We start from the raw sequence: 14,671 nt of genomic DNA on the forward strand, positions 1-14,671 counted from the left end.
GTCTTTGGCGAATGACGTCATAATCGGACAGGGCATCCCATGCTTGGCATCTCACACTGTAAGGCAGATCTCAGGACAGCAAAGAATAACATCAACAAGCATTTAACGTAAGTATTTGTTTTATCGTCTTTTGTTAGCGAATCGTTGTATATAAACATCGCTATTATAAGCTCTACAATGTTGTGTTTCCTACAAACATGTGGATAGATGTTTAGGAAACACATGAGACGAATATTTTTTAAGAGTCTATTATGAATCATGATGAACTAGGATGTAGAGATATTATTGCTGTCATGTCATCCGGTTTGATGACATAATTTAATTTATTTTGAACCGCAGACGTATTGATCGATCTGTAATGGGTATTAATTCAAATTAGATAGATCATATCTTTATTGTGGAAGGGAAGTATATACATCAAATTTTCAGTGAATGTTGTGGTTTGTTTTTATTCTTTATAGTTAATGCACTAGGACAAGATGAAAACGTTAAAGGCAAAGTTTAAGAAGACAGAGGTAAGATCCAGACATATTGAGTATGTTAATAGTAACTTAAACATGTTTGACAAATAATCGGAAACATTATGCTCCACCAGACTGTTTCCATGGTGTTTATCAATACTGTGACATATTAATATTCTTTATACTTGTTGAGTTTTGTGGAATATGAAATGGCACATGCAAATGTTTTTGACCAGTAGAGGATCAGGCCAGCCTGCAGACGAGACTTGTAACCAGAGATCTCCACAAGTGTTCAATTATTGAAACGCACTCATTCACACACATGCTGGCAGCCCCAATGTATGGTGTATACTGTGTATCTGTATTGTTTCAGAGGTTTCGGTCAGAAGTAACTTTAATTCAAAATGTTGAAGTTTTGTTATAGCATAACATCATCGTTTTTAAAGGGAAGGTTAAGACAAAAATGAATATCGTTTCATCATTTACTCACCCTCATGTCATTCCAAACATGTATGAGTTTCTTTATGCTTCAGAACACAAAAGAAGATATTTTAAAGAATGTTGGTAACCAAACAACATTGGTCCCCATTGACTTCCATTATATGAACACAAAACTACTGAGACATCTCTCATAATATATTTTTTTGGTGTTCCACAGAAGAAAGAGTCATAGGGTTAAATAAACCATGACAGAATTTAGGTTCGTTTTGGGAAAAAGTGAATTATCACTTACACTTACATTCTCTGGAAATCCCGAAATCATATCATAGACTTAAATCATGATCCTGGTGTTGTCAATGTTCGGAGTTGTGTCAGTTTGCATGTTTTCCCCCAGCTGAGGTGCTGTGTATCAGATTTGAGGTTATGTTGGAATGAACAGATAGATGACCCGCTGTAGGGGAGAGAAAGTGGGATGATTGTGTCATCTCATCTTTCCCTGAACCCTCTCGTGTGGGTCAGATGTCCACTGATACTGTCACTGCTGATGTTGGGGGTCTGATGAAGTCATTGATGGATCTGACAGATAAGGTTCACAAAGTTGAGTGGATACATAGACACACCGAAGACAAATTGCACCCCAAAACCAAATAAACGATAATAAAGTATTCTAGAAACCATTTTATTGGACGGACAAACGTATGCGTGTCCCACAAAGTGCAAGATGAGCCATCAAGATTTTTGGTATGTTTGTCGAAGAGAAATCATTGCCTAAAAATACAAATTGATTTATAGATATAGAAACTTGGCTTAAAATCCACAAAACTGATTGTAATGTGCATTTGTGTTATTGTACAGCATTTACAGTATACCTCATAACCAGCAGATAAAAATCCAGAATAAATAAAAAGAAAGCTGTACTCTAATGTGCGTAAGACCGCAAACCACTGGGAGGGTTTGCAGTAACCAAACTGTATATTTTATACTTCCATTAAGTCTGACTGCTGACTGTGCAGTTCCTCATTGTGTCTGCTGATTTATATTATGCTAATACAGAGGCTTCTGGCATTACAGGGTGATCGGCTTAATATGTGACACGTAGAGACTTAAGAGAACTGTGAAATACATGGATATGCTTGAACTGTGAGGAAACTGTGAGATTTTCGGAAAAGGGACACTGGGTCCGGTAGGTTTGTGTGTGTGTGCCAGTCGGAGACTGCAGTGTGGTGTATATCACTGCAGAAAACAAACAGCACCGGATAGCAAGAGTCTCTCTCGGAAAAGCTGCGTTTGCAGGACAGATTTTTGGATTCGGGTTTATAATCACAGTGACATTTAAATGTTTATCAGTATTGGCGTTTCGGCCTTCTGAAAATTACCCTGTCATCCCTTAACCTTGAATGACTGTGTGATAGTTCTTGTAGGATAGCTCGAAACAGAAACTAGATTTTGAACTTTTTGAGCATTTTGACACTGATAGCTGTTTTTGGGATGTCTGGTAATGTGGTTGGCTGGTGAAAAGGTTTTGTATGTCCTTTGAGCTCTATGGATCCTCATATCGTCTTCAGTCCGATGAAACACTTCTGCATGTGTTACGGCTTCATTCCGGTATGTACAGTATCATTTGAAAGTTTATTTTGGGTTTAAAGGTATACTTTTCATTTTTTTCAAAGATTATGCATAATAAATATTGTGGTTCGTGTATAGTTATTTAGTTGTTTGATAAACATATTTTGATTTATACTGTATACACAAAATATTTGTATTTATTTAAGGGGGCTTTTAAGTTATTTATCTATAATATTATCATTATAATTTATTATTATTTATCTAAACATATCATTATAAATGTATTATATTGCTTTAGTATCTTTTAGTCGTCTTGTACACTGTTTTAATTCTCTTGTGCAATTTATTCACACTTTTGTTTTAAAGCCTTTAAGACGAAAAGTCTGTCATCATTTACTCAGCCTCTTGTGATTTCAAACCTGTATGACTTTCTTTCTTCTGCAGAACACACAAGAAGATATTTTGAAGAATGTTGGTAACAGAACAGTGTAGCCCACCATTCACTTCAACTGCAACCAGTGCAAGTGAATAGGGGGCTGTTAACAACATTCTTCAAAATATCTTCTTTTGTGTTCTGCGGAAGAAAGAAAGTCATACTGGTTTGAAATGACAAGAGGGCTAATAAATGATGACAGAATAAACATTTTAAGGAGAACTATTCCTTTGAATGTTCTGTATAAAAGGTTATGTCTAAACTGCATATAAATTCAACTTTTTTAATTGATTAAAATTTAGAATGCGATGCGAAAAGTGTGGTTTGTTTGTTCCTGTCTGTTTTTAGAGTCAAGACTGGAGTAAAACTGATGACAGACTGCTGCAGGCGGTGGAACAGAATGACCCAGAGAAAGTGGCAACGCTGCTGGTTAAGAAAGGCCTCTGCCCTTCAAAACTAGACGTGGAAGGCAAGTCAGCGTGAGTAGACCTTTGGTTTGATGTTAAATCTTCCTTTACAGTGTGTGTCAAATAAAACGCATGAAGCACGAATGTGACGTTACCTCATTCACAGCTTCCATCTTTGTGCATCCCGAGGTCGACTCGATTGTCTGGAAGTGATATTGTCCCATGGGGTTGACATCAATGTAACAGACGGCACAGGTACGTTTATTTTGTCATTTTCTCAATTTAATTTGACACAATTTTCACAAAAAATTGACACAAAAAACAAGTGTTCACAAGCTTCAGAATATATCCAGGGAACATGCAAGGAAAGGAAAACTGAACATATTGATTTTTCACTTTCTGTAGGGTTTAATGCTCTTCATCTTGCTGCTAAGAATGGACAGCCTGATTGTTTAAAGAGGCTTCTGCAGGTAACAGTCATAAGAGTGTCTATCTGAAAGATTATTAAAGTGCTAAACACTTTTTCTGACACTGTTAGTATAGAGAGAATTGTATATGTGTGGAAAATGTCTTCTCTATTTTTCTTTACTTGAATATTCATTTAGAAGACACTCTTAACACTCTTGTTGAAACTAGTAACTTTGTATTAGCACCTAATGTACTATTGCTCATTTATGACATATCGCTTATTGCTCCCCGAACTCTTTGTAAGTCACTTTGGATAAAAGCGTCTGCTAAATGTAAATGTCTTAACCACAGCATTTAAGGTTTACATGTGGTCAATATGTGCAGTGGGAATCAAACCTCTGACCCTGAGCTCCTATCCAATATTCTACCTACTAAACTACAGCCAAATACTTAGTGGATCGCCTAAATAGTTTTAATGGTAAATTTATATTTATTTATTTATTGTATTTTACGTTTTATATCGTTTTAACTGTAGGAGAGGATGCTTGTCGACTCCATAGACAGTTTTGGAAGGACTTCCTTTCACCATGCTGGTAATTTATTCCACAAGCCAGTGACCATGGATATAACAAAACTAATATATGATACATTGACTTGCACTGTAACTGGAAATGATTTGTTATTTTAATCTGTATTTATTCGTCCATGGACAGCTGTAAGCGGCTGCTTGTCCTGCAGTGAGATTCTGTGGGACTTTAAGGCCAACCTTGATGCTCAAGATGGTGTAAGCTCATTTAAACACAATACAATTGACATTTACATATATGCATTTCACATCTGGTATTGGTATTCAAACCGATCTGTAGATTAAGAAATGTATGTCAGAATGTTAAATAGAAGATGTTGAAATAACTTCCTTTTTTGTCTCTCAGGATGGGTCAACTCCTTTAATCTTAGGAGCCCAGATGAGCAGAATGGAGCTGTGTGCTTTCCTTCTGGAACGAGGAGCCAATCCTGATATTCAAGACAACCAGGGCAGGTGCATATGCTCTTATCTGCTGGCAAAATGATTGTACAAGGTCTAAATTTTACGTTTGCCATATACTACACAATTGAGAATAAATAAATCTTCACAACATTCACAGCATAATATGTGGTATAAATCACATAAGAGCGATCATATAAGTCAGCGAATCAATTTATACAAATGCAAACGAAACTATCTCTAGATAACTTTTTACGTGTTGTGAGGTAGGACAGCTCTGATGTTGGCTTGTGAGAGTGACAGCATGGAGACTGCAGAGGTGTTACTAAAGGGCGGAGCCAACCCTCGCCTAACCGACGCCCTGGGGCACAACTCCGCCCACTACAGCAAAACGCAGCTTTTAAAAAACGGAGGTTGCGGAGCCACAGGTAACCATAAACACACAAAACACCATGTGCTCCAGCATGTATTCATCACCTTTAAATCCTTTAGGGAGAGACGGGCCATCTGGAGCTGGGTGGGTTTCCTTTCCCGTTTCCTCTGAAGTTTGGGTCCCTGCTCCATTTGGATACGCTTGTAACATGATAGGAGAGACTGAAAAGCAGATGTTACGCTTGCTTGACGGATAAAAACAGAGACGTTTGCTAACTCGAGTTACAAAGCTACATCGGACTAATGGGAAACATATGTTGGAGTGCAAAGGAATACCAATGCGTATAAAGTGTGCTTGTGGTTCCACCATCTTACAGTGATAAATTGTTCCCTGACTGATTTTATGTTGCGATTTTATTACTAAAATGGTGCGAATGTGGTGGGACGTGAAGATTGTATGTAGTTCTGGGTTTTATACCTGGTTTGCGTGTGGTTTCGGAGTGATGTCATGTGTTTGCGTCTCATCACGCTGCTGTCTGTTTCTTATTTTTATCCCATGCTTTCACAGCTGCTGAGGGTTCAAATGAAGAGGTGATTGATACTGATGGGACCTTATATGATTCAGGGTCTACCAAAACATATTTAGCTATAAAATGCACATTTCTCACAAATTGTGTCAGTTTGTAATTTCCTAATTTTGCTAAGAATCGGTTCGTTTCAATCTAAATAATAAGATTCTGCTTGCTTTGCCGCCAAACTAACCTGCTGAAACCCCTCCCACCCCAGCATGCTCCTCCCCCTGCTGGCGGGACCACGCCCCGCAAGAGGAGAGCCCCGCCTCCTCCTAAATCTCCTGCTCAGGTACAATTTGGGATTTAAGGATCCCGTGTCTATATTCATTCATATGCATGGCTTTTTAGAAGACTAAATAGTTAAATCTGCGATGCTGCAGGGCACGGCTTCTTCCTCAAATACCTCAGATACACCAGCGCCCCCTGCTTCCACCCAACCTGAGCCGCAGAGCCCTTCTCCCGCTCCCCGGACCCAGCTGACCTCGTCTGAAAATGCTGTGAGTGTTGGAATCCAGTTGGCTGATATGATGCTTACATAATATGCAGCTTTATCATTAAAGGGAAGATTAACCAAAAGTGAAAATTTGGTCATGGTTTACTCACTTGTGTTCTTCCAAACCAGTAGTATTTTTTGTCAGTTGAAAGCCAAAGATGGTTAAAAGTAACATCACGTGGTTCAAACTATCAATCTTACAAAAGTATCAACATCTATTTTAATACAAAATTTCCATGACCTTCATCAGGTATACAAACCCAATCAGACACATTTAAAAATGACAAATCACCACGGCAAATCATTAGCTATCACAATCATTGACGTCATATACAATTAACATCATCGCCTAAAGAAATACCTTCGAAATCTTTCAAAAAGAAAAGAAAATACATTGAGATAATCCGACGTAGCATAAGACAATAATACATCATAGGTACACACAAATAATATGGTAAACAAAGTAATATAGATGAATAACCTCAAATGTACCTACTATTATGTCAACCTATAAAATCAGAAACAGGTATAATAACATTGTCACAAAACACAGCACATTAAACAATGCTTCATCATTCATACACATAGGTGTCAACGTCTGAGGAATAGTTATCCAAAATAGCTCACGTCTCAATGGGCTCATTTCTAAATCATCACCTCTAGGTGGCATCATCACCTTTTAAATCACGATTTGCAATTGTGATTGGTCATCGGTTTAAGTGAGCCTGTGTCTGATTGGGTTTGTGTACCTGATGAAGGCCATGGACCGAAACGTTTAAATAAATGTTTATACTTTTGCAGGATTGATTGTACGGGTTTGTTCTGTTGTTCCTGAATATGGCATGCTAAAATATGTACAAGAACCCATGTGTTTGATCATCAAACCTAACACAAATTTATTTAATGTACGTGAACGCTTGAACATTCACATGTTCACTGAACATTTGTGCAGTCATACAGTTATAGAAATACAAGCAAAGCGAGTAAATTATGCCAGACTTACTTTTAAAAGATTTGCATTTTTCATTTTCTGTTTTGGCACATTCAGTGAAATACTTATTTAGAAAAAATATTCATAAAGTACTAGAAAAAAAGCCATTCTGACATGCCAAACAATTTCTATTTGTCTTAAATCTATAATCTTTCTTCTTTTTACAGTAAGCATGACTTATATACATTTTTTAACATTTTAATTAGTTTTGATGCTTTAATATATGTAAATGTATCTTATGGTGTTTCAGCAAAAATAACAAATATACATATTAATAATAATAAAAAATATATTATTAACAGGTTGTTTTAATTTTTTTCCCGCTATGACACACGATTGGACATTGTTATTGTTATTACAACTTGTATTTTCTGCCTTTACTTTGCTTCCCTGTATTTACCATAAAGCTGCATTGATACAATCCAATATTGTAAACAGTGCTATATAAATTTATGAGAACTTAAATACATTGAATAAGTTAATCATAATAATTCCTGATTTTATGAAAACAATATATGAATATGCTATGTGAATCGTGCTTCTAAGGTGGAGGATGAAGAGGTATTTGAAGAGATTCGTAAACTTAGATTGGAAAGAGGTCGTCTGCTGCAGAAAATCAAGACCCTGGAGCAACAGCAAAACAGCGCCACTACTGCCCTAGAAGAGGTACTGCACTTTTTCTTCATAAGGTATTCTGTAGATTAAAACACATGCTCTTCATCGCAATATTGTGTTTCTGGGTCTCAGCTCAACTCTCTGAGGGAAAGACTGAGTGAAACTGAGGCAGAACGTGATCGACTGCTGGCGGAGCTGGAGGAGTTAAAAGCGTCTCGAGCGACTGGAGGGACCTGTGAGTCAGAGGATGGAGAGGACCTGGATGACATGTTGGATTTCCCAGGTGAGCTGACTGTCTCCTACATTGAAAGAAAGGAAGAACAGTACAAATGTCGACGAAATTAAGTGCAACGTGATCTCAACAATAAAGGATAGCAGCGCATAGAACTTTTAAAAAAACATGAGTGTACCTTTAAGATAAAAGAGAATTGCTCGTGTTTGTGATATCAGGAGCTGAGAAGTTGCTGTCTAGGCAGTCACGAGGCCTGAATGCTGATTCGTCGGATGAAAAAGACGAGGGCGTGTCTCAGGGGAATCCCGCCTCCGTGGAACAGCTCTGCAGAAAAGTGGAGGAACTGACCTCACAGAACGCCGACCTGGTTTTAAAAGTGCAGGTGCAATCTCTCTCTGTCAAACGCTCACGGATACACAGACAGACCATGCCGACAAGGCACCAAATCACAGGCGTACACACATAGAGAACGCTGGCTTGATTGTCTGTTTAGATATTTTTCAGCAGCTAGATGTGCTGTGATAAATACAGACACACATGCATCACAAACTGGGTCTTAACTTTTTCTAAAGAGCCGCAGCTGCTACTGAGGTTTTTAGGTGTGAAAACACAAACAAAAACGTTCTTGTTCGACCCGGCATATTGTCTGGTAAACACATAAATCATAAAACCTTTTTTTAATAAGGATCTTATTTGGGGTTAAAATATCATATACTTTTGATTTGGTCAGGCAAGCGCCGAGCATCCATAGATATATATAGAAATAGATGCCTCGCATTGGAAAACCCAATCGTAGCGGCAACGGCAAATGACATGTTAACTGTTCCAAGATGGCAGACGTGTTAATGTGGCATCTACGTATACATATCTATGCTAGCTTCACCCTGGCGACCATCCAGTACACCTTAGCAAACACATAGCAACACACTAAAAGCATTTAAAAAATGTTGACAACTGCAAAACACTGCCCTGGCAACCAACCACAACATCGACAGCGACGTGTTTCATGTTCTTCAGAAAACAACTGCACTGTACAGCACATTAAAGCTCACGTTGCCCTCAAGCGAAGGCAGAAATATTTATAGTTGAATATGTCACGGTTTAAAGATGCAGAGCACTTATTTATGGTACTAGAGCACAGCTGATATTACATTAACACTAATAAGCACAACGAGATATTGTATTTGTGTATGTAATAGAAAAATAGCATGACAACTATGCTATGATGAAAGCATCAGTGTTCTGGCATCATGCTGGTGTTTTCCAATGCAAATGATCTTTGCTACAAATTTACCACATATTAACCAGGTTCCTCATTATTGAAAGGCTTTTGCAAGATTCCAAGGTTGGTGAGTTATATAAACGGACAAAGTTCTCTAAAAGGACATTGACTCTGACACTGAATGCCAACTACATGCTGTTTTTAAAAGCCAAGAAACTGTTCTTGAATAAAGAAAATGTATGTTGGGGTCTGCAGATGCTAGAGATGTTTGAGAAGGATGACACGGATATGCAGAGCTCGGGTCCAGACTTTGTTCCCACGGCACAGTACGAATCTATGAGAAAAGAGTTTGAGGATTTGCAAGAGAAATTCTCCAAAGTCCAGACTGCCACAGAGGCCTCCAGCATCGCAGAGGATCCTGGGTAATGTAGTTCAAATGTTTTTATTTAGAGTTTAGAAATACAAATTTTGTATGTGTATTATATATACATTTATATTTATTTATTTAGCAAACTCTTTTATGCAAAGGCAGTTGAATCTATATAAATAAGACATCTATTCGGTTTTTAGCTGGTAACTTTTTCAATTGCTAAATTCAGCTGCATCTGAATTTTTTATATTAAATTTAAATGCTTCATTTCCTTCATTTCCAGATCTGATGAGAAGCAACAGGAGGGAGAAAACGCGGAGGAACATAAAAAACAAAAAGAGCTGCAGGAACAGGTGGCTAAAGCCCAGGCCGAGTTAGAAGAGCTCAAAGAACAGATGCGCCTTGGGGTCTACTCTGTGGAGGAGGCAGCAAAGCCTGATGAACGTTCTGAGGCCTTAAAAGAAAGGGAAACCGCCGGGACCCAACAGCTGAGAGCGAGAGTCCAGGATTTGGAGGCGGAGCTAGCCAGCAAACAGACAGAGGGGGAGGGGCCTGGTAAAGGCGACAACGACACAATCCGACAGCTGAAGCAGAGGGTGGAGGAACTTGAGGCAACCCTGCAGGACAAGGAGGCAGGAAAGAAAGAGGAGGAGAAGACTGTTGCGAGACTTAACAAACGTGTGAAGGAGCTTGAGGAAGCCCTGGAGCAAGGCAAGGTGGCAGGGCATCGGGAGGACGAGGGGGCGCCGCTTAACGGGTTGCAGGCACGGGTGGACAAACTTGAGCGGGAGTTAAAAGAAAGTGTACCACGAGGGCAGCTCGAAGAGGTTCAGGTCAATTTAAGTCTTCAGCTTAGCCAGCTAGCTCGAGAACGAGCCGAAGTGGCTACCAGACTCAACCAGGCCCTGTTGGAGCTGGAGAGGCTCCGCCCACCTTCCGTAGAGGATGAAGATGACGACGAACCTTCGGAAAGCTCTGAGATTTCCGTTGCATCCGGTAAGTACACCTCTGACATTCCTCGAAATATAAATTCTCGCTTTTAAAAAAAGAAAATGTTCAACCTATCAGATATGTTGCCGGGCAGTCGGACACTGGGGACGATAAAGGAGGAGCTGGAGGTTGCAAGGCAAGAGGCAGCACAAGCACTGGACAGCCTGTGTGCAGAGAGAGAGAGCAGAGCTAAGGATGCACAACAGCTCAGGGATGCAGTACCGCTGGCGAAACACCAGGAGGCGCTGACTTCTGTAGCACAGCAGCTCGCTCAAACAGAAAGAGAGCTCCAGACAGAAAGGGCCCAACGTGAGCACGCTCAAGCCGAGCTGACCAGACTAGAATCTGAGCTGCAGGTGGCGCAAAAGGAGTCAGTAAGCAGGGAAGAGCATGAGAGAGTGAAGGTAAGTGTTTTGCGGATAACAACAATTGATAAAAATGGCAAAAAAGGTTCCGTGAGGTAAAGTGAAACAATTGGTCTGTGCCAAAAACACTTGTTTTTTAACTGATTTACCCAAGTACAGTATACTTCTGCATACTTCCATTCAAACATGGACTCATGCACAGAAACTCTCTCACTACAGGCAGAATTGGAGCGCTCTCTAGAGGAAGTTCGGCAGAATGCAGCGGCGGCACAGGAGACTCTGAGCGAGAAAGAGACAGAGTTGAAAGAGTTGCGATCTCAGAAGGCTTTGGAGCAAGGACTGGTGTCTAAAGAAGACCATGAGGCCCAGAGACTGTCTCTACAAGCGGAAATCAACACCCTTTTATCCCAGTTAGCAGATCTTACACGCAAACATGAGAAGACTTCTGTTGAGGTGCACCAACATGTGTGTGTGCATACTGATCACTTCTTGATACTTACAGCTGGATTCTCTAAAAGCATGCATAATCTTTCATGTGACCTTACAAAAAGATGTTTATTCAGGTGTGCTATTAGTATACTTGAACTCAAAATGCTTTTAGTCTCATTTTTGTATATCTCAAGAAAACGCAGTTGTGTACTCAAAGTTTACACTTTAAAGTATACTTAAAAGTACACAAAAGACTGAGCTAATTTAGTCCCAAGTAACATTGAACTAGTACACTTACAGGGATACTAGTACTAGTACTGAATGCATTAACTGTTCTTAAAATTCGATAACCTTTTTAGTATGCTTAATAAAATCAACATTGGATTTTTGTAAGGTCGCGTTTTCCTTGCTTTGAATTGTTATTAAAAGTATGCATGCTTTATGCTTTTTGTTGAGGAATATTTGAATGTTACACACGATTTGTAACTCTTTAAAGGAATAGTTCGCCCAAAGAATTTGAATCATCATCATTTCCAAGGTATAATCATCTTTTTTTACCATCGACGGTACTCACAAACGTTTTTTCTTATAAATTTAAGAATTATTACGAAGTTACTGACATAACACTGAGCTCAAAACAAAAGTTAACATAACAGTTACCAAAAATGAGTCCTCCATAACTTCAAAAGTATACATTTTTGTATTTTTGACTAATACTGTCCTCACAAACCAAGTTCCAGACGTTGTCACCCATCATCGCTTCATCCCACCTTCCCTGTACTACAGAAACGTATTGAATTTTGGAAAATAATTGTTTAAATATGTAAAAATGTGTACAGTTTTTGTTTATTTACAATATATCTATACATTATAATTAATTATATAAACTCAAAATTTACTCAAGCTAAATATACACTTAAACGTTGATGCTATATGAAAATAAATATAACAATAATTAGCATCACAGTATTGTACAAGAGCTACATAAAGGCCAGCGAAAAAACATTTGTTACACTGTGTAATAAAACCACGAAAGTATTATAAAAGTTCTCAATTTGACTTTTGTGGTGTATTCCAAGTCGACAATGACAAACTCATGACAGATTTCATTTTTGGGTGACCTGTTTCTTTAAATTGCTTCCACACTATTGACTTTCTCACAAATGTTCAAAGAATTTGGATGTGCCTCTCTCTGCAGGTGTTCCAGGTGCAGCGTGATGCTTTGTTTAATAAAAGCGAGCGTCAGGTGGCTGAGGCTGAGCTGGAGGCAGTTAAAAAACAGCTGGCTAATCTGCAGGCTGAATCCACCCACATACAACAGCTCCACCAGGACATCCAGCACTCGCAAGGGCTCCTCAAAGAAAAGGACCGCAAGGTGAGGAGGAATTAAAGTCTAGGTCATAATTTGTACCGTTGATTTTGATTGTCCAGGTGTGAGATGCATGATGGAAGGACCCTCTAAAGCTTGCTTGTTCTTTACAGATCACAGAGTTGTCCAAGGAGGTGTTTCGTCTGAAGGAGGCGTTGGGTGCTCTAACTCCTCCTCTGGGCCGTTCTTCCTCACCACCATCCTCAGGAGGAATACCTGGACAACAGCTGGCACTTCAGAACCGTGTGAATGCACTTACACAGCAACTCCAGGTGATCACTGGTTTGAGTTCATAGAAAAATATACTAGCAGACGTTCTTTGTCTTATACTATGCAGTATACTGTGGCTACAAATGATATATCATATAAATCATGTACATCCTAGTTTCATGTTTGTATGCAGTTAAAATGTAATATGAAGCTACATATAGTAGATATATAATATGTAATGCATTGCTGCCTTCTTGTGCTCTTGGAAATTTGTTAATTTCCACTTCAACAGGGAAATAATTAATGGAACGGTTACTTTTGAATAAATGTGCAATTGTGCATCTTTAAAAGAAACTTGAACATGGTAATTCAAATTCTTTACTTGTGTCTCTTTCAGGAATGGGAACGCAAACACAAAACTGTGGTTTCGATATATCGCTCTCACCTATTAGCGGCTGTACAGGTGAGACTCAACTCATTTGAATGTAGGCCACTTTGGATGATGTAATCAACGCTAGTTTAACTCTGGTTCAGAACTTCCTGTTTTACTACGTTGGAACAACAAAATAATCATAACTAATTTAAAATGTCACTGAAATGCTGTGAACAAACAAACACACCTCAACTTCTCTTACTATCGCAAGAGTAACAAGCTGCAGCTGCAGGCCCACAGCACAGCCATTCTTGACGCTGCACAGCCGATCTCGATGGTGAGCGGGTCTTCCTATCGCTCGTCGTTTGAAGCGTGGGCGGGCTATTTTTTTCGCCTTGCCGTGGGCGTGATTTTCTGGTAGCATTGCCAAAAAAGGGACTAAGAAAAGTTGTTATGTAACGGTTTTTCAGGTTCGGAAAAAAACATTCCGAAACCTGTACTCACCTCGGGGGAGTGTACCGAGCACAGAAATACTACGTTATATGTCCAACACGTATTTTGACAAGTTGACCATGTTAAGGATGAGAAGCCAGCACGTTTAACATTGTAAAAAAGTCAGAATGCACGAAACAGAGTTAAATCACCCCTTTAAATGAATGAAAACCGAAACCAGAAGTGCTTCAGGACCAGTGTTTACATCTTACGAAGGTCTATACTTATATACAGAACAAGAACTTATAAAATGTCATATTCATATTATATGTTAACTGTGTTTATCTTAACAGGGTCGAATGGATGAAGAAGTTCAGGCTCTTTTGCTTCAAATCCTTTGTATGACACAGAAAAGCCCAAATTAACTGTATTATGTATCATGCATTAAAACACTGATACAGTTTAACTGACAGCAAAACACTGTGATCCAGGTGTGAATGCAAACTGCCATACTGCGAGATATAGTTTTGGAAAATGACAGAGATTAATATATTTCCTGTATCTATGAGGATTTAGGTTTGATCTAAATGGTGAACTTGAATAATTTTGTACCACATTTCAATAAACAGTGAGAAACAACATCGCTGGTTCTTTTTAAACTCTGATCAAAAGTCACTCGTGGTGGCGAAGACGCTTTCAGCACAGGCTTGGTCAACATTTGGTTTACAGAAACCTGTGAATCTTAACATATGTTTATATATACAATGACAGTGACCAGATTTTATTGTACTTTTACCTCTATGTGGTTAAATGAAATGCATTGAGATAAGAAAAGAACAAATCACACAGAAAGTGAGTTGAACTGGGGTGTGCGGCTACTGAATGATGAATGGATAGCTTTGTGTGTCTTAAACTGCTGATAAAGCAAAGATGGA

The 14,671-nt window shown here is 38.9% G+C and overlaps 1 protein-coding gene across 2 annotated transcripts; it reads left to right on the top strand.

The window, feature by feature from the left end:
• Window positions 1-19: 19 nt before the first annotated feature.
• ankrd24 (ankyrin repeat domain 24) lies at window positions 20-14,670 on the top strand. Of its 2 annotated transcripts, none has more exons than XM_079471174.1 (21): window positions 20-107; window positions 462-515; window positions 3,250-3,380; window positions 3,475-3,563; window positions 3,714-3,778; window positions 4,252-4,309; window positions 4,430-4,500; window positions 4,649-4,755; window positions 4,972-5,129; window positions 5,642-5,664; window positions 7,676-7,795; window positions 7,877-8,027; window positions 8,195-8,358; window positions 9,454-9,620; window positions 9,852-10,564; window positions 10,637-10,962; window positions 11,143-11,376; window positions 12,551-12,727; window positions 12,835-12,993; window positions 13,329-13,394; window positions 14,090-14,670. In XM_079471174.1, the coding sequence occupies exons 2-21, from the start codon at window positions 480-482 to the stop codon at window positions 14,159-14,161; spliced, it is 3,087 nt and encodes a 1,028-aa protein (XP_079327300.1). In that variant the 5' UTR covers window positions 20-107; window positions 462-479; the 3' UTR covers window positions 14,162-14,670. The 2 variants fall into 2 exon arrangements, with proteins under 2 accessions (XP_079327300.1, XP_079327299.1); XM_079471173.1 differs by having other exon boundaries at window positions 11,143-11,388; window positions 14,090-14,369.
• Window position 14,671: the final 1 nt, after the last annotated feature.

The sequence above is a fragment of the Barbatula barbatula genome, assembly GCF_947034865.1.
Source record: "Barbatula barbatula genome assembly, chromosome: 13".
NCBI classification, from domain to species: domain Eukaryota; kingdom Metazoa; phylum Chordata; class Actinopteri; order Cypriniformes; family Nemacheilidae; genus Barbatula; species Barbatula barbatula.

Coding starts and splice junctions, on each gene's coding strand:
- ankrd24 (XM_079471173.1), top strand. CDS start 480: ATGAAAACGTTAAAGGCAAAGTTTAAGAAGACAGAG. Junction 516..3,249: donor CAAAGTTTAAGAAGACAGAG/GTAAGATCCAGA, acceptor GTCTGTTTTTAG/AGTCAAGACTGGAGTAAAAC. Junction 11,389..12,550: donor CTGTTGAGGTGCACCAACAT/GTGTGTGTGCAT, acceptor CTCTCTCTGCAG/GTGTTCCAGGTGCAGCGTGA.